The sequence below is a fragment of the Gigantopelta aegis genome, chromosome 2 (assembly GCF_016097555.1).
Source record: "Gigantopelta aegis isolate Gae_Host chromosome 2, Gae_host_genome, whole genome shotgun sequence".
NCBI lineage: Eukaryota > Metazoa > Mollusca > Gastropoda > Neomphalida > Peltospiridae > Gigantopelta > Gigantopelta aegis.
The window spans coordinates 31547795-31571693 of record NC_054700.1 but is presented as its reverse complement, the minus strand read 5'-3'; the positions used below and the strand labels follow the sequence as shown (position 1 = coordinate 31571693).

Here is a 23899-nt window from a genome sequence, read left to right as displayed (position 1 = left end):
AAACCCCAAGCATTTTGGGAAAACGTGAAAAACCTACATTTTTTATTTTTTATCTTACAATAAAATAGTCATAACCATTGAAAAGATTGTACCCAAAAATGGTTTATACTAAAAGTATAAACTGAAAATGATAGTATAATTTCATTATGACAGCATGTTTCCTTGTTTTTATGAAATATAAAATGCATTTCTTCCGTTATTTTGTTATTTTGCCGTTTATGTGACGTCACCCAATGTTAATATCAGCTCAAACAACAGAAGTCAAGTGATCATGCAAGACTGATTTATTCCGCATGGGCTGACGTCATGGAATACACCTGTTTTGCATGGCTAGGGATGGGAGAATGAAATATCAAACTGATCACATTTTATTACAGTTAATAATTAATTGTACACGCATAGTTTATTTAGTTTTTAGGTCATTAACATACTACACGTTACACGCATAGCAGGTTTATCAAAGTTGTTGTTTTGCAACAGTTGATTTTTTATCACATTCCATTATCTATGAGCTCCATGTCTGAAAATGTTAAGTATCTAAAAGTCTGGATTTGTTTGTTTTATCTTTGACAATACCGACAGAAAATCATAAAATGAAATCTTTTTTTTTTGTAATAATTATTTTTATTGAAATTACATGTACAGCCGCTTAAAAAATGTCATACACCAAAACAATTTGACTTGTGATAAACAAAATTAAAACAGTAAAATTAGTAATACACCAAATCGAAATCCTTACAATACACATAACAGATCATCTGGAACTTATTTTCGTTGAACAAACTTTTCAAATTCTTTCCTTCTATCCGCTGTTAAATTACAGAGCAATACCTCAAACTGATATCAGGCATTTGTTTTTATCAATATACAAATTCAGAATTCAGATTAAAAAATCAGATCCCACTTGTACCATCTTAGTTTTATGATAGCAACAGAAGGCAGCAGATATTACATAGCCGACTTTATTTAGGTAATAGTAACTTAAATGATCACAAATTCACATGATACATAAGTGGCAATCCATCTTTTGCCTATAGGCACCCAGTGGAAGATGCTGCTTTCTTATGCCTCTGTCCACTATACAACACAGTTTGTAATACCCATTTCAAATTGTCAAATTGGCAGTTTCACTACATGTACATTCAGTCCAAAAGCAGTCATTTAAATAAATTTTTCTTAACGTTATTTCAAAAATATGTCTACTTTTTTTTTATTAGATCTTCAGGCAATTCCTAAGTTCCAAACACTATTTAACAAAGTAAAATTAGTAACAAGTTACACATAATTTCAAAATAACTAAATAGTTGAAATAAAATAGAAAATTAAGAAATACTTGTACATAATTTTTACAATAAATTGACAACATAATTATACAGATATAAATTTAAAAAACATCACTACAATTTGACAAGAATTTCACTGCAACACTGACTATTCCATAAAAGTTGCTCAACTAAGCCCATTTTGTGCCAGCAGAAATCATTTTTGTTGATGGAATCCATGTAGTCTTAGTTAAAACTTGGTTAAATAAAAAATAAAAAATAAATTGAAAATGTTAACATCCAAATCAACCAAAATGTTCACGTAATATGTATAAAACTTTAAAATGATAAATATCTAGAAAAATGTTGCCATTTTTTAACACAGCTTTTGGAAGCTTGCATGCACAACATTTACAGACAAAATGAGGTACCCGGTAACAAACTATATGTACAGTGGCACTATATAGACTATGTCCAACATTATATTCAAGGGATTATGTCAATAACTAGGTTTTAAATCATACAAAATTATGTAAAGACGTGTGTAATATCAGTGGGATGTGGGGTGCTCTACAACTGGTGTAACAAACACTGGTGTGTACTAGATGTGGGGTGCTCTACAACTGGTGTAACAAACACTGGTGTGTACTAGATGTGGGGCGCTCTACAACTGGTGTAACAAACACTGGTGTGTACTAGATGTGGGGCGCTCTACAACTGGTGTAACAAACACTGGTGTGTACTAGATGTGGGGCACTCTACAACTGGTATAACAAACACTGGTGTGTACTAGATGTGGCGTGGTCTACAACTGGTGTAACAAACACTGGTGTGTACTAGATGTGGGGCGCTCTACAACTGGTGTAACAAACACTGGTGTGTCCTAGATGTGGGGCGCTCTACAACTGGTGTAACAAACACTGGTGTGTCCTAGATGTGGGGCGCTCTACAACTGGTGTAACAAACACTGGTGTGTCCTAGATGTGGGGCACTCTACAACTGGTGTAACAAACACTGGTGTGTCCTAGATGTGGGGCACTCTACAACTGGTGTAACAAACACTGGTGTGTACTAGATGTGGGGCACTCTACAACTGGTGTAACAAACACTGGTATGTGGGGCACTCTACAACTGGTGTAACAAACATTGGTGTGTACTAGATGTGGGGCACTCTACAACTGGTGTAACAAACACTGGTGTGTACTAGATGTGGGGCACTCTACAACTGGTGTAACAAACATTGGTGTGTACTAGATGTGGGGCACTCTACAACTGGTGTAACACACACTGGTGTGTACTAGATGTGGGGCGCTCTACAACTGGTGTAACAAACACTGGTGTGTCCTAGATGTGGGATGGCGAGTGTTCAATAGCCCTTACTACATGGCGACAGCAGGTTTCCTCTCTCATTATCTGTGTGGTCTTTAACCATATGTCTGATGCCATATAACTATAATCAAAATGTGTTGAGTACATCGCTAAATAAAATATTTCTTCCTTCCTTAAACCGTTACAACAATGCCCATGGTGTACCAAATTACATACTCTGCAAAAGTAATTAAGAATGAAGAGACCATTTCTGCATTTTTCTTTACATGGGCTACAAAATGCTGTTGTTTTAGTTTTACAAAGCATAAGTACATTGTTAACACACCCAACTTTAAACCATATCAGTGCACAATGACTGGATAGGATACAGGTCGTGACACACCAAATCTTGTCAATCTGATTTGTGGTCAATTCACATACATACCGGTATGTGGATTGAGCAGCACTCTTACTGGTCAGTTCGGTTTTGGATTCTGGTGTGTCTGCGGTACCATGGCAAATACGTTTCAGTTCGGTTTGGTTTACATTACATAGTGCAAGTCATGTGACATACTATTTGCAAAATGGTGGTGGTGGTCAATACTGCATGAGGTTTTGGTTCTTGTTTCTTCTGAAATGCTACTAGGAAACAACATATTGTGGGCACTTTGACTAAGGAACATGCACCAAATCTCTTCCATTTTGTTTTTGGCATGAGAAGAAACTTCCCAACATCCACAAAATCTTGTACAAAGATGATGTCATTTGTTGCAATTCTCTACAAAGTGTCCTCTCACAAGTGTTTGTTGCGTCTTGGCCGAAAACTGACTGATCTGCATTGACCTATATTGAACAGCAGTGTGTCTCGGCCGAAACCGGATTGATCTGCATTGACCCATATTGAACAGCAGTGTGTGTCCGCTGAAACCAGATTGATCTGCATTGACCCATATTGAACAGCAGTGTGGCTTGGCCGAAACCTGATTGATCTGCATTGACCCGTATTGAACAGCAGTGTGTCTCAGCCAAAACCGAATTGATATGCATTGACCCATACTGAACAGCAGTGTGTCTCGGCTGAAACTGGATTGATCTACATTGACCCATATTAAACAGCAGTGTGTCAGCAGCAGAATACAAGATGGATCAATATGCACTGGTCTGCAGTGATACGCATTGCACAGAATCATATTTGGATGTCAAGGCTAAAAGTTTTCAGTGTTTAGAAAGACTGTGATCAAAATATGCTAACATAATACATTTGTGTATAACAGTAGGTAACAAAATGACCCTACTGGTTTTAATGAGTATATATCTTGATGTTTGTCTACAATTTGACAAATGATGTACATGTGAATGCACAATTTTTAATTAAAAAAAAAGAACTGCATTCTTAAGCAGTGAAAGTAAATTTTCAAAATGGAATAGGGGAGGGTGCACTGTTTCATTCTGCCACCTTGAATCTGCAGCTGATACATTGGCATAGATCCAGTGTTGTATATAAATGTAAATATGTTAGTGTCATCATTATATTGAAGAATTGTAATATACAATGTAATAAACAATGGTATACTGGAATAATATTAAAATTTAAAAAGAAAATTCATTCAAATATCAAAATAATGCCAATATTAAAAAAATATATATTATTAAACAACAAAAGATATTTAATGGTAACTAATGCCATAAAATAACACTGACATTTAAACCCAAATGGTTTTACATAGTAAAGAGATTTTTTTTAATAAAACAGTAAAAATGTTTTAATGTATATTTATATAACACTAAACCTCTTACAAAAATGGTATGACATCAGTTATTACAATAAATAAAGAAAACCAACAGAGTAATTGTTAGACAAACTAAAACATAGGAAATTACATTTATATCAGTCAACAAAATACAACAAATACATCAAAATATACATAACGTTTGGTAGATACATGTATATACATTCGACTATATTGTGCAAGCTGCATTATTTTTGGAACTGCGTGTAGGCCAATTCATTTTATTATATTAAGACAAACTACACCTAACTAGTATAGAAAACTCATCATGTTTAATGGACTGCAATATCATAAATTACATTCTGGTTGTCAATCTACAGGACAGGGTAGTATATCGCTAAAATTACACAGTTCAATGATTGAAGTTGCAGGAAGATTCTATTCAGGTGTAGGAAACACTACTTAAAGATTTAGGCTTTTAAAGAAATTCAAAATACATTGTATAAGTAGGCCTATTTTATTGCTACATTATCTGACCACATTAATTGGCTATAAAGGTATCTTATAAACCTTCGTGTATCATCTATAATAATTTATTGCTTTTATTTGAACAAACCAAATTTCATTCATGTGACATAAATACATTTTACTAATTAAAATAGCTGACAGTGCCAATTAAAATAGACGATATTGCCAATTAAAATAGCTGACAGAGCATTTTGACCAATTAAACTCAGTGTTACAAGCCGACCAATTAAAATAGCTGATATTGAAACAAATTAAAGGGTGAGACAGGCATATTTTTCACTTTTGGAGACTTTTTTTTAGACGACTGAAATAAAACATTACCTAGATTTAATTGTTTAGATTATCAATTATCAAAGTGTTTCTGGTCATCCTGATGTTTCTAGTCTCACAAATTCAATGTTTCATATTTTTAAAAATGCATGTACATGTACATCTGAGAAGTAATGTTTCTAGTCTCACAAATTCAATGTTTCATATTTTTAAAAATGCATGTACATGTACATCTGAGAAGTAATGGTTATTGAGACAAGCTCTAGTTATTTTAAACAGTATTTCCTCAGTTAAACATCACAGACTTTGGTTTGACTCCATTGTAACTCTATCCAGATGTGTTACAGCTTTGTAGATTTAACTAAATTTACTGTCCATTTACACATGTTCAAACTAGGTTTTTTTCCTTTGAACAGCTGACATCAAATTTTGACCAATTGAACTTGATTATGTTACACACTGACCAATTAAAATAACTGACATTAAATGTTGACCAATTAAAATAGCTGACATTAAATACTGACCAATTAAAATAACTGACATTAAATATTAACCATTTAAATAAATAATATTAAACAATGACCAATTAAAATAAATATTAAACACTGACCATTAACTGATTTAAATTGATGACATTCCACTCTACCCAATCAAAATAGCTGACATTAACATTAAAAAGTAGAAACAACTAATATATATATACAGAAAGCACAGCAATTTGAAATCATTAAAATGAGGTATATCTAATGCTGGGTTTTTTTTTATCAACAGTAACATCTTGTTTCTATGTTACGTCAGAAACATCTTGTTTCCATGTTACATAAGCAACATCTTGTTTCCATGTTACGTCAGTTTGCGCTTACACCGGCGAACCTGCCGTCTGGCTTCCTGTTCCAGTGATTTGTTATTGTCGATGCTGATCACGTAGGTCCGGGAATCAAGGCTTAACTTCGTGTCTTCGGACAGGGTCACATTCTTCATCAACACCAGAATTCGTTTTACTGAAACGAGAAATTTCTAATTGTAAAAAACCCACTTCAACACCCATTAAAGTCTGTGTGTCATGGCAGCTGAAAGACTGTCTGATGAAGTACATGCAGTAAGACCCCTGTAACCCGGACACCCCTGGGACCAAGTAAAAAGTGGTTTTACAGGGAAACTCATTTAGAGAGGTTATATTCAGGACAGTTATTTAAAAATATCTAGGTTTTGAGGGAATTCCGGTTTACATACGGTCTGGTTTTGTAGGGTTTCACAATGTTTTATTTTTCTTCTGAAAATACTTTATCCATCCTTCTACATAGTCATCATATCCCATATGTTACCAATACATATATATTTTCATATGTAAAACCATAAACAAGAAAAAATAACTTTGTAAACATACTATGGTATGGCGTAGCCAGCATGAGGTAGACGAGACGCTTGCTTCGTCTGGAATTTCTCCAGATTTATTTTATTTTTCCCATGACAGTGATATGTATTTTACAGGTCTGGGTTTGCCTTGGTGTTTTTTCCTCTCTGGTTATGCCCCAGTATACATTACTATTTCATTCAAGTAATGTCACCCATGCTAAGATATGCTAGAAAAATCACGTTTCGGGTAAGATGTTTCACATGAAGACAATTTACTTTACTCTCTAGAAAGTTCTGACCACCACTACCACCCCTCCTACTTAACCAATACATAAAATATGCCTTCCATAGGCTTGTAGTTTTAAACTAGTTAATAATGATATGTAACTTTTATTTTATAACTCCTAGAACAATTTGTACATTATGTGGTTGCTATGGAAAGAAGAATGGCAGTTTAAAAACGTAAACATTGCAAGTGAAAAAAAAATATGCCAAAAACAAAACTGAATCAGAAAAAATATATTACCCCATGCATTGTTGTAAAGTACTAAGAAAGACTTTAAAATAAGCAAGGTATACTGGCAAAGCTAAAGCATGTATAAAATAAAATTTACAAATCAAAAGCGAAAAATATATTATTTTGACAAAAATAAATGTATTTTAAAATATACTGTAAGCAGAAATCAAATTTTGGCTACATTGTGATGATCATTTTCCTCAATATTTTCACCAGTTGATTTTTTTCACTCTTAGATTTTTTAAAAACAAAACTCTGTAACAGACAAATGGGTGATTTGTTTTTTTTTCTGTGTGGAGGGGAGGCAACTTTGAATTGAAAGTTTTGGCTATTTTTGTTTTAAAGTTAAACTAAAGTCACAACATCCCCAGGTCTGATAAGCCATGTACACCTATAATTATTTAAAAGTTTTAAGTTATGGAAAACTAATTACCAAAATTTAAACCAGTGTATGAACATTGCTATGTTATTTTAAACAAATGTTTTTTTAAATGTATGTATTATATACATGTATATACAAAATGAAGTCTGAGATTAACTTTATAAATATAAACTCCTACTTGACTAAGAATATAGAGAACTATATATATTTTTAAAAAATACCAAATAAATGTGTAGTTAAATTAATGTATGTTTGATGAATGAATGAATGAATGAATGAATGAATGAATGTTTAACGACACCCCAGCACGAAAAAGACATCAGCTATTGGGTGTCAAACTATGGTAAATGCAAAAAACAATTGTTTTATGATCAATATGTTTGATGATACCCCAGCATGAAAAATACATTGGCTACTTGGTGTAAAACAAAGGTAAAGGCATTTGACGCCCAATAGACAATGTATTTTTCATGCTGGGATGTTGTTAAACATTAATTCATTCAATTAACTACACATTTATTTGGCATGTTGCTTAAACTGGTCTCAGTTAAATGATCCATTAGGCATTCAGTTGATTGCCATGATCAGGCATGTGATTTGGTATTCTTAAAAAAAACTAAAAATGTTCTATCATACAAAAGCGCAGTGATTTCTTTGACTGGTCATCAGTGTTATATCGCGGTACACTGTCTACAGGTAAGCGAACAGCATTAAGAAAATGGTTTACTGGAAGTGCAATAATAAAAAAAAAACTGAAAATAAAGGGAAATGAAAACATTTTCACGGATTTATTTTACGATAAAATAATTTATTTATTTTAAGCGGAATTCCGCTAAAAAGCGGAAGAATCACATGCCTGCATGATAGTGCAAAAACTTTATAGCCAATTTGTTTGTATATTTTAATGGCAGGTTAACATTCTGTGTATTGTTCTTGGCAGTCAGTGATATTTTATTAGTAACTATAAGTCCAAGCAAGTGCATGTACACAGTTATCAAATAATAGAAGAACAAATCATAAAATGAAGGATTTAATTTAGCTGTAAATGATTGCTCTATCAGTAGAAAATAAGAAGTAAGCAGATTTAGATGAGAGAACTTACCTCTGCGACCTCGGTTTTTAGAACCTACAAAGTGTGATACGTACAGTATTTATGCATCATTTTATACTAAGGCCATTATAAATTGAATGCTAGATGTGTATCCCAATTTTGTTTTTTAAAAAGAAAGTGAGGGTGAAATTTATATATTTTTAAAATTTTATTTTCAAGACATTAGAATTAAGACGCAATGAGTAAAAAAAATCAATTAAAAAAAGAAGGTAGGCTGGGATAAAAATATACTATTTATTTTATAATGGCCTAAACCTTTGACAAAAAATTAAATGTCTAAAACTACTTAATATATAATATATTCTACACAGTGTTGGTTTGGTGTGCTTACATTTTACTTGCCAGTAATGAATTTAGCACATTCATAATGGGTTTTTTCTTTAAAGGGTCATGGATGGAGAGATTATTCCAGGTTTTTTGGTTATGAGCAAAAGTGGAATGTAGCTCTGAGGAAGAGCATTTGGTTGAGTAAAGTCTGTCTGTTTTGTTTAAAAAACACTACTAGAGCACATTGATTTATTTATCATCGGCTATTGGATGTCAAACATACAGTAATTTTGACAGTTTTAAATAGGAAATCTGCTACATTTTCCCATTCATAACAAGGTATCTTTCATATGCACCATTCCACAGACAGAATAGCACATACCATGGTCTTTGAAATACCAGTCGTGGTGCACTGGCTACAACGAAAAATAGCCCAGTGGGCCCACCAACGCACACTTGGTTGAGATACAGTTACATATATCTGTTCATTTACAAATCATCAAATGTGAATTTGAAGCGACTCAAGTCCGATTCCATGACTCTGGTCAGCAAGTTAGAAATAAACCCATCAAACCAGAACTACTTAGCTATACTGACTAACAATATACAAAAGTTTTATTTTCAATAAGATTTTTTTCTTATAGCAGCTATTTGTGGAATCATATAATTAAAGACACCTAATGCAATGAGAAGTGAAAACAAATAACTTACGTGGAGGATTAATGAGAGAACAGATACAGTTTTCTGCTATTGTGAAGTTGACGAATATATCTAGTTTTTGTTTCCGGCGGGTCCGAAGGTTTGCTTTTATCTTCATGGGCAACTTTCCATTTCGTCCCGATATTACTTTATAAACTGAAAGCAAAGGAAACAAATTCAGTTTATATAATAATTAAATATAATTATTAAAATAGCTATAAATAAATTTGTTTAATACATTTAAGACCATCACTACTGAGAACAACTTGTCAGTGGACCAGTAATAGACAATCGGAGGCTTCTTTGTCCACTCACTGGATTGTGTCCCCCGTTGGCTCACTGGATTGTGTCCCCTTTTGGCTCACTGGATTGTGTCCCCTGTTGGCTCACTGGATTGTGTCCCCTGTTGGCTCACCGGATTGTGTCTCCTGTTGGCTCACCGGATTTCGTCCCGTTGGTTAACTGGATTGTGTCCCCTGTTGGCTAACCGGATTGCGTCCCCAGTTGGTTCACTGGATTGTGTCCCCTGTTGGCTCACCAGATTGTGTCCCCTGTTGGCTCACCGGATTGCATCCCCTGTTGGCTCACCGGATTGCGTCCTGTTGGCTAACCGGATTGTGTCCCCTGTTGGCTCACCAGATTGTGTCCCCTGTTAGCTCACTGGATTGTGTCCACTGTTGGCTCACCAGACTGGCTAACCGGATTGCGTTCTGTTGGCTCACTGTATTGTGTCCCGTTGGCTAACCGGATTGCATCCCCTGTTGATTCACCAGATTGTGTCCCCTGTTGGCTAACCAGATTGTGTCCCCTGTTGGCTCACCGGATTGTGTCCCATGTTGGCACACCATCTTTTGCCCCATTTTGGCTCGCCATCTTTTGCCTCATTTTGGCTCTCCGTCTTTTGCCCCATTTTGGCTCGCAGTCTTGTGCCCCATGTTTGCTCACAATCTTTTGCCCCATTTTGGCTCACCATCTTTTGCCCCATGTTTGCTCACCAGATTGTGTCCCCTGTTGGCTCACCGGATTGCATCCCCTGTTGGCTCACCGGATTGCGTCCTGTTGGCTAACCGGATTGCGTCCCCTGTTGGCTCACCAGATTGTGTCCCCTGTTAGCTCACTGGATTGTGTCCACTGTTGGCTCACCAGACTGGCTAACCGGATTGCGTCCTGTTGGCTCACTGTATTGTGTCCTGTTGGCTAACCGGATTGCGTCCCCTGTTGATTCACCAGATTGTGTCCCCTGTTGGCTAACCAGATTGTATCCCATGTTGGCTAACCATATTTTGTCCCATGTTAGCTGACCAGATTGTGTCCCCTGTTGGCTAACCAGATTGTGTCCCCTGTTGGCTCACCGGATTGTGTCCCATGTTGGCACACCATCTTTTGCCCCATTTTGGCTCGCCATCTTTTGCCTCATTTTGGCTCTCCATCTTTTGCCCCATTTTGGCTCGCAGTCTTGTGCCCCATGTTTGCTCAAAATCTTTTGCCCCATTTTGGCTCACCATCTTTTGCCCCATGTTTGCTCACAATTTTTTGCCCCATTTTGGCTTCAGTATTTTGTTCCATGTTGGCTCACTGGTGGTTAGTGATTGGCTATCGGCAGTCTGTAGCACATTTAACCAACGCTTGGTGTGACAGTCAATTCTGTTTCAACCAAAATCAAACTGGTTACCCTCACTTTACCATAACACATTGCATAATTTGTTTTATTTGTAAGAACCTATTTAAATATTTTGTAATGTATCATAAAACTTTGCCATCAAGTTCACCACTAAATGTAATGCAACCAGAAGATCATGCATATTGCTGAAATGTATCAATGTTCTTTTCTTACCTGCATCTGATTTACAAACGATGTCCCTGAAATCATCAGGTCTTGTTGCTAGGCAAATAGGACATCCAATTGGTGTCTGAAGTACAAATAAATATAATTTAAAAAACAAAAACCAACATGTTTTAACATGTAGAATTCATGATTGATTTCTTGGACTTTGAGACAGTTTAGCAGTTACAATATACTTCAAACTGTAGTATATTAAGTGATGTTCTCTTTTTTTTAAATCACAAAATTAATTAAAATGTTAATTGTTTTATTGTTTTTAAACACTTATATTTAAGATTGTAACTATGACTGTTTAATTAGTTTGAGAATTACAGTTTGTTTGCACAACAAAATAAGAACTAATATCAATTCAAAAATTGATGTAGCTGCTGCTAGAACCAATAACATAAGACCTAACACTTGACTTCTGACTTCTACAAAGATGAGACACCGGCTATTGGATTATATACATGTATATTTGATACATACTTCCGACATGTAGTTTTAGAGAAAACCCGATACATTTATCCATTAGCAGAAAAGGATTTTTTAAATACTGTAGATCCATTATGTATTGCGCCATTAATGTATTGCGATATGCCAACAGTAGCCCAAACTGTGTGTAGAAAGTATTGCGACATCAGATGTAGCTTACACGAAAAGTATTGCGACCTTAGCTGGTACTCAAAGACAATAAACATGTTGTGTTGTTTTAATTAATAGCCATAGCTTACATTTAGAGACCAGTATGCAGGTATGAGATGTGCATTACACACTCAGTATGACTGAAGTAACTCAAATGTCAGCGTTGAACAGCGCTTGCACGCCATGTGTGGCATGTTGTGTTGTTTTACAAAAGCGGCACATTTGGCCAATCACTGGAGCAACGAGCAGACGATGCTGGACTACGTTGACAATGTGCTGGTTCCATACGCCAAAAGGGTCAAGAAAGAACTCCGACTACCAGCACGACAGAAATCATTGGCAATCTTCGATGTATTTGCAGCCCATAGATGTCAATAATTTTTAGACCTGCTACAAAAACGGTCCTTTGAAGTGCGATTTGTCCCAGCTGGCTGTACTGGTGAGCTGCAGCCCATGGATTTATCGGTGAATGCAGAGTTTAAATTATCAATCAAGGAAAAATTTACCGAGTGGTATGCTGACATTGTGGCCAAGAACATAAAAGAAAACACCAACAAGCCTGTTGACTTTGTGGCATGCATTGACAAGTTATCGAAAGACAAAGAAACCGTTACGCGTGGCTGGCGATCATCAGGTCTGCTTGCAGGTGTGAATGATAGTGTGATATGCAATAAATCAATGTAGTTAAACAAATTTGGTTGTTCTATTTGTTAGTAAAGTCGCTATATTATTGCATGTATAAAGTACTGCGATGATTAGTTGTTCGCAGTTTTCGCAATACTTTCCTGTTCTACAGTATGCACTTTCCCACAGACGGTATAGCACATACCAGAGCCTTATATACTAGTCATAGGCACTAGGTGGGATGAAAAAACCAACAGTTGGAGAATTGATTCACCAAGGGTATTCTCGATTCTTTGACCCAAGCACCTTTGGTGTGGCCAGTGCATAACAACTGGTATATGAAAGGCCGTGGTATGTGCTATCCTGTCTGGGATGGTGCATATAAAAGATCCCTTGCTACTAATGGAAAAATGTAGTGGGTTTCCTCTCAAAATTACCAAATGTTTGACATCTAATAGCAGATGATTAATAAATCAATGTGCTCTAGTGGTGTCGTTAAACAAAACAAACTTTCTCTTTCTTTCTCTGGCGAGTGCTACATGTATAGGCCTCCTGACAGAGCTATACCCACCCCTTGTTTTCATAATTTTAAAAATGCACGTAGGTCTCAGAAGTTAAGGTTATAGAGATGGAGCCATCTATTGTTAGAGGGAATTTCCCTGTTTCAGCATTACAGACTTCATTCATGCTATTTTAACTTTATTCCAATGTGTTACAGGGCTCCGTTCCACAAATCGATCTTAGCCCTAAGATCACCGTAACTGCACAGCTAATATATGCACTTAAGGTGATCTTAGGGCTAAGATCACTTTGTGGAACGGGGCCCAGATCTGTAAATCAACCAAACTCGGTGTCTATTCCCCCCCCCCCCCCCCCCCCCCGCGAGTTAAAACAAGGACTTGCTCCTTTAAAACAAACAGTTACACCAAGTTTAACCTAAACAGTATACTGCTTGATAAACATAAAAGCCATGGGCATTTTATACTTCATCTTATTGATATGTACTTACCTCAGGCTTTTTCATAGATGCAACTGGACCTGAAAAATATACACAATTCAAATGTATTTAAGAATTCATAAACCATGAAAAGAGCCACATTTGGCAGTCTAAACTCCTCATATGACCCAAACCGTCTAAAAACTTCATACGTCAGTCTAGACCCCTGCATAATTTTTTGTAGTAAATATTTAATATGAAAATCTATGTACTATAGTATTCTATTGAAAGGTTTTCATACTGTACTGATTGATACCTGTGACATTCAGAGTTATTTCTATAGAAAGGTTTTCATACTGTACTGATTCATACCTGTGACATTAAGAGTTATTTCTATTGAAAGGTTTTCATACTGTACTGATTGATACCTGTGACATTCAGAGTTATTTCTATAGAAAGGTTTTCATACTGTACTGATTCATACCTGTGACATTAAGAGTTATTTCTATTGAAAGGTTTTCATACTGCACTGATTGATACCTGCGACATTCAGTTATTTCTACTGAAAGGTTTTCATACTGTACTGATTGATACCCGCGACATTATGTGTTATTTCTATAGGTTTTCATACTGTACTGATTCATACCTGTGACATTCAGAGTTATTTCTATTGAAAGGTTTTCATACTGTACTGATTCATACCTGCGACATTTAGAGTTATTTCTATAGAAAGGTTTTCATACTGTACTGATTCATACCTGTGACATTCAGAGTTATTTCTATTGAAAGGTTTTTATACTGTACCGATCAATACCTGAGACATTAAAAGTTATTTCTATAGAAAGGTTTTCATACTGTACTGATTCATACCTGTGACATTCAGAGTTATTTCTATTGAAAGGTTTTCATACTGTACCGATTCATACCTGTAACATTAAGAGTTATTTTTATAAAAAAGTTTTCTTGTTTAGCACCGATCTGACACTCGTAGATGCCAGAATCATTCATCTGCACGTCTCGGATGTGCAGGTTCCATTCTGGACTAGAGAGATTTTTGCCAGGTCTTCGCATGTAAAAACGATTGCTAGGCACAACAATCTTTTTTCCACGAGAAATCAGTTTGGCTGGCATCATCTTTTTCCATATGACCTGCAAAATGTGACATACAAGAACATCAGGAAATATTTCTTTATATGAGGGCTTAACACCACAGTTTTGTTGGCCATTAGTATTCAGGCTGACACGTGCTAGGTACACACTGACTTCTCACTCACGGGGGGGGGGGGGGTATCTAGCTCAGGCTGTAAAGCTGTGGTGCTTTCATCATAGGATCAAAGCCATAAGCGTACGAGAATTCAGGCAAAAAAATAAAGAGATATTCGAGCAAAAATGTGATATCCTAAGACCTATTTAACACTGTATTTCCATCATTCTACCCACAAAATTAGTTGCAATCCATGTAAAAATATGTAGTGATTCATTTGTAAATCAGATTAGGGCTTTTTTTTTTAAATTCAGAGAAAACCAGCCTGCCTGCCTACTCCCCCCTCCCCCTAAAAAATGGGAACCTGTATGCCTATGATCAAACTCGATAGACAGACCCAATCTAAAACTGTTTTTTCTCCATCCCAGTGACTGGTATAACAAAGGATGTGGTAGCGATATGTGCTTTCTTAGCTGTGGCAAACTATATGTAAAAGATCTCTTGCTGATAGTGAAATAAATGTAGTATAGTGGGTTTCCTCCAAATCTATCAGTCAGAGTTACCAAATATTGGATATCCAGCTGCCAAATGATTAATAAATCAATGTGCTCTAGTGGTGTCGTTAAAACAAATTTCAACTTTCTCATTCACTGCCATTAGCCTCTGTAGTGGTCAGGCAACCCACACAGCTGAGCGGTGTCACAGCTGAGCGGTGTCACAGCTGAGTGGTGTCACCGCTGGGTGGTGTCACAGCTGATTGGTGTCACATATTTAACAAATTCAAGGGCCATAACTCTGTTAAAAATGGGCAAATCCCCCATGAAAGTCAAAACGTGGTTAATTACTATTACCTGTGGATCTAACAGCACCCCGTTGGAGCTCATGTCCAGTTAACCTTTCATTCGACCAATCAAAACCATACTTGCAAAATTATGCCAATGATTTGAAAAGAATTTGAAAACATTCGGAATTATGCCGGGTGTATACGAAGTGATTCGGGTGAATTACAAAGTATGTCGGAAACTAATTTCAATATAAAAATTTAATGTTGAATTTTCTTTTCAAGATAAAAACTGTGATATATTATACTAGTATACAATCCAGAATTTATTACTGCACTCCATCCCCTGTTTTTTAATGTTGAAACAGACCAACAAGTTCGCCTATTGCATAAATAGTCTCGCCCGATATTTGTAGAATTTGTATGCTCCTAAATAATGCAATAAAAGGCGAAGTGTGATTGGTCGATATTTAAATTATTATTTATAAATGAAATGTCACCTGGACATGGGAGTCCATGCAATTCTGTTAGATCTACTGGTAAACCAGTAGAGCTAATTTTAATCAGATTGGTCAAACTTGATCTGTAACTCAACATGGTTAACAGAATCTATCACTGTTGTGAGGTATAGATAAGGCAATTCCAACCCAAGGGACAAATTGTTTTTCATGAGGGCCAAGGTTTACGAAGGCCCTTACAATAAACATTTTGTGCTGAGCACGCTTCGTAATGAGCACACAGTTTATGCTCAGTATCATCCTTTTGGCGAACACTTAAAATAAACACATTATTACTAGAGTGGTTACACATGTATGAAATACTATTAGTTACGCGGGTTTTTGACAGGGCGTATGGATTATACGCCTCTGGAAATACAGATTTTGGAGGGGCGTATGGGATGCGCCTCAGGAAATACAGATTTTGGAGGGGCGTATGGGATGCGCCTCAGGAAATACAGATTTTGGATGGGCGTATGGGATGCGCCTCAGGAAATACAGATTTTGGATGGGCGTATGGGATGCGCCTCAGGAAATACAGATTTTGGATGGGCGTATGGGATGCGCCTCAGGAAATACAGATTTTGGATGGGCGTATGGGATGCGCCTCAGGAAATACAGATTTTGGATGGGCGTATGGGATGCGCCTCAGGAAATACAGATTTTGGATGGGCGTATGGGATGCGCCTCAGGAAATACAGATTTTGGAGGGGCGTATGGGATGCGCCTCAGGAAATACAGATTTTGGATGGGTGTATGGGATGCGCCTCAGGAAATACAGATTTTGGATGGGCGTATGGGATGCGCCTCAGGAAATACAGATTTTGGAGGGGCGTATGGGATGCGCCTCAGGAAATACAGATTTTGGATGGGCGTATGGGATGCGCCTCAGGAAATACAGATTTTGGATGGGCGTATGGGATGCGTCAGGAAATACAGATTTTGGATGGGCGTATGGGATGCGCCTCAGGAAATACAGATTTTGGATGGGCGTATGGGATGCGCCTCAGGAAATACAGATTTTGGATGGGCGTATGGGATGCACCTCAGGAAATACAGATTTTGGAGGGGCGTATGGGATGCGACTCAGGAAATACAGATTTTGGAGGGGCGTATGGGATGCACCTCAGGAAATACAGATTTTGGAGGGGCATATGGGATGCGCCTCAGGAAATACAGATTTTGGAGGGGCGTATGGGATGCGCCTCAGGAAATACAGATTTTGGAGGGGCGTACAATCCCATATGCCCTGTCAAAAACCAGTGTAACAAATTTATTACCTTTTAGATCTGTTTTTATAAGTAAACAAAAATTACACTAACACTCAAACTATTAAACAAATTGCACACACATAATAATAATAAGATAACACAACATCAAATTCCTCAAAATATATCACTGGATTTTTTTGTTAACAAATAACTATGCATGGTATTACTGGGTTGGGTTTTTTGTTAGCTGTTTGGATATTAAGAGTGTCAACAAGGATTCCGGGTGGTTTTACCCTGAAAATATTTCGAAGCCTGTTTCGCAAAGGGAGACAACTCATAGAGCCTTATTATCTTGCATGTTTTAAATGTATATGATTATGTTGTAATCGTATCGGGAAAACAAAATTGAACACCCACAGCCGAACAAAAATATTTGTTGTATTGTATTAATGTGTAGAACCTATAAAAAAAAAAGCATGTCAAGTTATTACTTAAAATATGTTCGTGATAATTAGCCCAAGTTCTAACACAATAACTGATTACGCCATGCTATATTCTAGCATTAGATTTTAATATGCGAAAAACTGCAATCTAGCACATTTTTTGGCCAAACGTGCTCAAGAAATCTTCAAATAAACAGTAAAAATAAAATTTACCGAATTGTGGTATTCCCATTCATAATGAATTGAAGTCTTTTAACAAATTTAATCAGTGAGGCGTGTTGGAGAAAATGTTGTCAGTCTCGTCAGCAGTTTGTACTTTCTTACACCCCGGCAAATTCTGTATTTTCCCACAAATGAGACGGTGTACTTGTGGTATGCATTGGCTATTGACCAATCAAAACACATGAAATTTATCTAAAAAGGTAATAGAGAGATGTCTTGTGGGACAGATTGTCAGTACTGTGGCGTTGACTGCCAGTAATATGCAGGAAATGACACAAAAGAAAAGTTGGTTTCACAATACCCCAGCACACTGTTGAGACAGCTATTTTTGGGGGAATCAAACATGTATTAATGATGGTACTTGAATTACACGTTACCAATAGCAATAATGGATCTTCCTGAACAGAAATGTTTCATTTTGATTTAAAAAACAGCAACCATAAACTTACTATCTTTGAGCCAAGGTTTTTCACAGCACATGGTAAAATGGCCACTTCTCCACGTTTGATTGTCAGGTGGGTAGGTTTACTGAGGAATTTTGTTATCCTCTTTCTGACTGGTCGAGAAACTGGTGCTGAAGATAGAGTATATAATGTCTGAATATATTATAGGTCCTAACATCTAATAACATTTACATTTCAGTCATATGAAGGGGGGAGAAGGATGGGGGAGAGAGAGGGAGCGAGAAAGACAGAGAGAGAGAGAGAGAGAGAGAGAGAGAGAGAGAGAGAGAGAGAGAGAGAGAGAGAGAGAGAGAGAGAGAGAGAGAGCGAGGGAGGGAGGGAGGGAGGGAGGGGGGGGAGGGGAGGGAGGAGAGAGAGAGGGAGAGAGAGAGAGAGAGAGAGAGAGAGAGAGAGTGAGAGACAGAGAGACAGACAGACAGACAGAGAGAGAGGGAGACAGACAGACAGACAGACAGACAGAGACAGAGAGAGAGAGAGAGAGAGAGAGAGAGAGAGAGAGAGAGAGAGAGAGAGAGAGAGAAGGAGAGAGAGAGGGAGAGAGACAGACAGACAGACAGTCAGACACAGACAGAGAGAGAGAGAGAGAGAGAGAGAGAGAGAGAGAGATAGAGAGAGAGTAAAAGATAGGTTGAAAGGCAGAGAAAGAAACACCTACATAGACAGATTGAATAACAGAGACAGGGTGTGCGAGAGAGACATACAGAGAAATAGACAGACAGACAGAGAAATAGACTGACAGACAAATAGACAGGAGACAGAAGAAGATCATCAGACATCAGCTTGTAGAGGAGGGAAGGGGTTAAAAAGGTTTAGTATTCTAGCCTTGGAGGTATCGACTAAAACTAGTATCTTACATGAATGCGTTCCAACCAGTGCACCACAACTGGACAAAGGCTGTGGTATGTGCTTTCCCGTCTATGGGAAAGTGCATATAAAAGATCCCTTGCTGCTAATGAAAAAATGTAGCAGGTTTTCTCTGATGACTACGAGTCATAATTACCAAAAATGTGTGACATCCAATAGCCGATGATTAATTAATCAAAGTGCTCTAGTGGTGTCGTTAAACAAAACACACTTTAACTTACGTGACTGACCACCAGAGCGGATCTGGACAGGAACGATGAAATCAACTCGCTGGTCACTCTCTAATGGAATCTCCGCCTTAGTGCCACACGTCGTCTTAATCTTGTACGATTTAATAATGGTCACATCTGAAAGTTATATCATTACATTTCTGTTACAATCATTACAATATAACGTCATCCCATTGGTCCAGACGTAGCAACAGAAGTTTGTCCATTTTTCGATGAAAGTAAAAAATTACGTGGACAGAGAATGTCATATCTGATGACGTCATTTTATATTGGAAAGTTGTATTATTGAGCGTTATCGTTTATGAACAAAAAATATGAACTTTTAGTGTTATTATTTGCAAGTATGATTCAAATTTCATTATAAGTATTGTCTGTTATTTCTTTTACGTTTATCTGGGTGGACCAAAAATTTGATAAAACAAAGCCGTTGATTGGTCAGGAAGTTGCCTAGCGATATTGTTTACAAAGACACTGGGGTATTTGGAGGTTGACATCACGGCCGGTCTTCCAGCCACTCGGGTTCAAAAGGTTAAACATGAAGAAGCGACACTTGCCTTAATAATTGAAATGGAATAATTTACAAGGGAGATAAGTGAATCATGAATTTTTTCACAAAAAAGTAAATATGATTTCTATATTTTCATTGTAACTAAACTATATGGTTTCTGTCGATCTATATGTTTCATTGCGATGTATAAAATAAAATTAATTACTATGAATGTCAAAGTAAATACCTTTTTCATAATACTGGAAGACTTGCACATCAGCTGGTTTGGGGGCAGACACGGCCAGTTCACGGTTCTGCTCTACCTCAAAATCAAAACACCGTCGTCGTGCATCCATCTTGAAAAAAGATTAAAATATTGCAGTTTATACATGGTGCATTGTGTTCCTTTTATCAGTGTGAAATAAATATTATAAATATAACATTAATTTCAAAACACTTTTGTTATGTAGGCCTACTCATAAAAAAAAAAAAAAAAATTAACGTTAAAGTTTGTTTTGGTTAACGACACCACTAGAACACATTGATTTATTTATCATCGGCTATTGGATTTCAAACAGTTGGTAATTTTGACATATAGTCTTAGAGAGGATATCTGCTACATTTTTCCATTAGTAGCAATTGATCTTTTATATGCACCATCCTACTGACATGATAGCACATACCACAACCTTTGATATACCAGTCATGGTGCACTGGCTGGAACGAGATATAGTCCAATGGGCCCAATGATGGGGATCGATCCCAAACCGACAGTGCATCAGGCGACTGCTTTACCACTGGGCTACACCCAGAGCTGCAGTTGCTTTTACTCCATAAATATTTGTAGTAGTAGCTGGCAGGTACTGGGTTCGCACCTCACCGGCTCCCACTAAACCTGCTGGGTCCTCTTTTCTCTTCAACAAGCTGACGTCTGATCATCTTCTCTCTCACTAACTAGAGAGTGGGACGTAGCCCAGTGCAGGGCTCGAACTTCATGGCGGCATCGACAGCAATTGCCGTCATTGAGATACATATTGCTGTAGGTCAGGGGAGTCACCAACGACACTTTTCTGCCACTGGATAAAAGTTTCTGCTGTCGATAAATCTCCTCAATGATGACAAACTGTATATACCTGGTGTGTATTATCTGCTAGTATTTAACAGCTGTGTTTTAAAATATGTCTACATACAGCAAAATAACATTTCAGTCTTGTTGATTTGCTGCAAAAGTCACTTTGAAAAAAAAAAGACTGCTGTAGGTAGGTTCAAGATTGCCGTCGGTGGGCTGTCTCACCCATGGCAATGATTTTAAAATAATGTCGTAGGTGACAAATTCTTAATTTCGAGCCCTGCAGTGGTAAGTGCTCACTTGGCTGGTCTGGGATATTTGTCATTCTAGCCAGTGCCCCACAACTAGTCACGGCTTTAGATCTCACTAATTTGGGCACAACATATATTTTGTATTGTTCTCAGCAATTGAGAATATGACATGGAAGTGATAGATAATCAGAAATGCATTTTGAGTTATTTCCAGTTAATTTAGGCTTAATATTTCAGTAGGTTTTGAGTTGAAATTGTTTAGTAGTCAATATACTTTTAGTTATTTCGGGCAAATGTTTTGGCCATATGTATTTTCAGCACACCCTTTACCATTTTGACTTTGATGCAATCTAAAGCCCTGCTACTATATCAAAGTATGTGCTATCCTGTCTGTGGGATGGTGCATATAAAAAAGATACCTTTGTACTAATGAAAAAAATGTAGCGGTTTCCTCTCAAAGACTATAATGTCAGAATGACCAAATGTTTGACATTCAACAGCCAATGATTAATTAATCAATGTGCTCTAGTGGTGTTGTTAAACAAAACAAATTTTAACTTTAACTCTCACTAACCACTAACACACTATCTTGGGCAGACAGTCCAGATAGCTGTGGTGTGTGTGCCCAGGTCAGTGTGCTTGAACCTTACTTGGATAAAAGCACGAAAAAGAGAAAAGTAAAAAATCTTCCAATTACCTCATCAAAGTAAAACACAAGCTTGGCTTCCTTTTCATTGTACTCGTGTCTCTTCATGCTGAGTATGGCATACACACTGCGAAGCTGGAATCAAACAGTGAAATGTCCACGTTTAATCTTATTAACTGGGTGGATTTGTATAGGTGGATGGATGGATGGATGGATGGATGGATGGATGGATGGATGGATGGAATGGATGGATGGATGGATGGATGGATGGATGGATGGATGGATGGGTGGATGGATGGATGGATGGATGGATGGAAAGGATGGATGGATGGATGGATGGATGGATGGATGGATGGATGGATGGATGGATGGACGAACAGACAGACGGATGGATGGATGGATGGATGGATGGGTGGGTGAGTGACTGGGTAATTGGATGAGACACTGAATTTTTATTGGTTGAATGGATGGACGATTGGGCTTATGGATGGATGGATGGACAGACGGATTGATGGGTGGATGGGTGTGATTTGGGTGGATGAATGAATGGGTGGGTGAATGGCTGGATGAAGGGATTGATTGGTTTTTGGTGGACAGATGGATATGTGGAACAACAGATGGATGGATGGACAGATGAATGAATGGATGGATGGATATATTGGTGCATGAATGGATGGAAGGATGGATGGATGGGTGTCTGGATAATTGGGTGAAACACTGGCTTTTAATGGATGGATGGATGGATGGATGGATTTGGTGGGGTTTTTGGGTGAGTTTGGGTGGGTGGGTGTTCTTTGGTTGGATGGATGGATAGGTGCAATTAAATGCAATTGTAACAGAACCTAAAAGCATGCCCATAAGAAATCTTGTCCAAACCTCTCTCAGTGACTCCTCTGTCGGTGTCCACCCTGTGACCATCTTAACAGTGACCATGCTCATACCACTACTCAGGTCCTGTCTTCTGCTGTACCTGCAGAACATTAAAACACAGTACTATATACCCTGTATAGTAAGTATATACCCTGTATAGGAAGTATATACCCTGTGTGGTAAGTATATACCCTGTATAATAAGTATATACCCTGTATGGTAAGTATATACCATGTATAATAAGTATATACCCTGTATAGTAAGTATATACCCTGTGTAGTAAGTATATACCCTGTATAATAAGTATATACCCTGCATAGTAAGCATATACCCTGTTTAGTAAGCATATACTCTGTGTGGTAAGCATATACCCTGTGTGGTAAGCATGTACCCTGTGTGGTAAGCATGTACCCTGTGTGGTAAGGATATACCCTGTGTGGTAAGGATATACCCTGTGTAGTAAGCATATACCCTGTGTAGTAAGCATATACCCTGTGTAGTAAGCATATACCCTGTGTAGTAAGCATATACCCTGTGTAGTAAGCATATACCCTGTGTAGTAAGCATATACCCTGTCTAGTAAGCATATACCCTGTCTAGTAAGCATATACCCTGTATAATAAGCATATACCCTGTATAATAAGCATATACCATGTTTAATAAGCATATACTCTGTGTAGTAAGCATATACCCTGTGTAGTAAGCATATACCCTGTATAGTAAGGATATACCCTGTATAGTAAGGATATACCCTGTATAGTAAGGATATACCCTATATAGTAAGTATATACCCTGTGTAGTAAGTATATACCCTGTGTAGTAAGTATATACCCTGTATAGTAAGTATATACCCTGTGTAGTAAGTATATACCCTGTATAGTAAGCATATACCCTGTATAGTAAGTATATACCAAGTATTAAAATATGTACAAAACTATACATGGTGTAACCACTGTATAGCATACACCCTATATACACTCTGTAACCACTGTAGTAGACCAGTGTACAAGACAGTACTATATATATATATATATATATATATATATATATATATATATATATATATATATATATATATATATATATTCTATAACCAATTTACAAATAGTTCAATACAGTATTCACCTGGTAACCACTTTAAAATACAGTACCATATAAATAGCATGTCCATTACTTACTTACTAGAAAATATGGATCTATTC

The 23899-nt window shown here is 37.1% G+C and overlaps 1 protein-coding gene across 1 annotated transcript in view; it reads right to left on the bottom strand.

Annotated features, from left to right (window-relative positions):
• Positions 1-601: 601 nt before the first annotated feature.
• LOC121388191 (pregnancy zone protein-like) overlaps positions 602-23899 on the bottom strand; it is a 94877-nt gene continuing 71579 nt past the window's right edge. Inside the window, exons 31-41 of the mRNA XM_041519462.1 lie at positions 22704-22797; positions 21879-21962; positions 20109-20217; positions 19366-19491; positions 18266-18390; positions 14385-14607; positions 13531-13559; positions 11265-11340; positions 9443-9586; positions 8456-8479; positions 602-6099 (exon numbers count right to left, since the gene is read on the bottom strand). Of these exons, the coding sequence (XP_041375396.1) occupies positions 5942-6099; positions 8456-8479; positions 9443-9586; positions 11265-11340; positions 13531-13559; positions 14385-14607; positions 18266-18390; positions 19366-19491; positions 20109-20217; positions 21879-21962; positions 22704-22797 (1192 nt within the window). The 3' untranslated portion in view covers positions 602-5941. The remainder of the gene's footprint in view (positions 6100-8455; positions 8480-9442; positions 9587-11264; positions 11341-13530; positions 13560-14384; positions 14608-18265; positions 18391-19365; positions 19492-20108; positions 20218-21878; positions 21963-22703; positions 22798-23899) is intronic.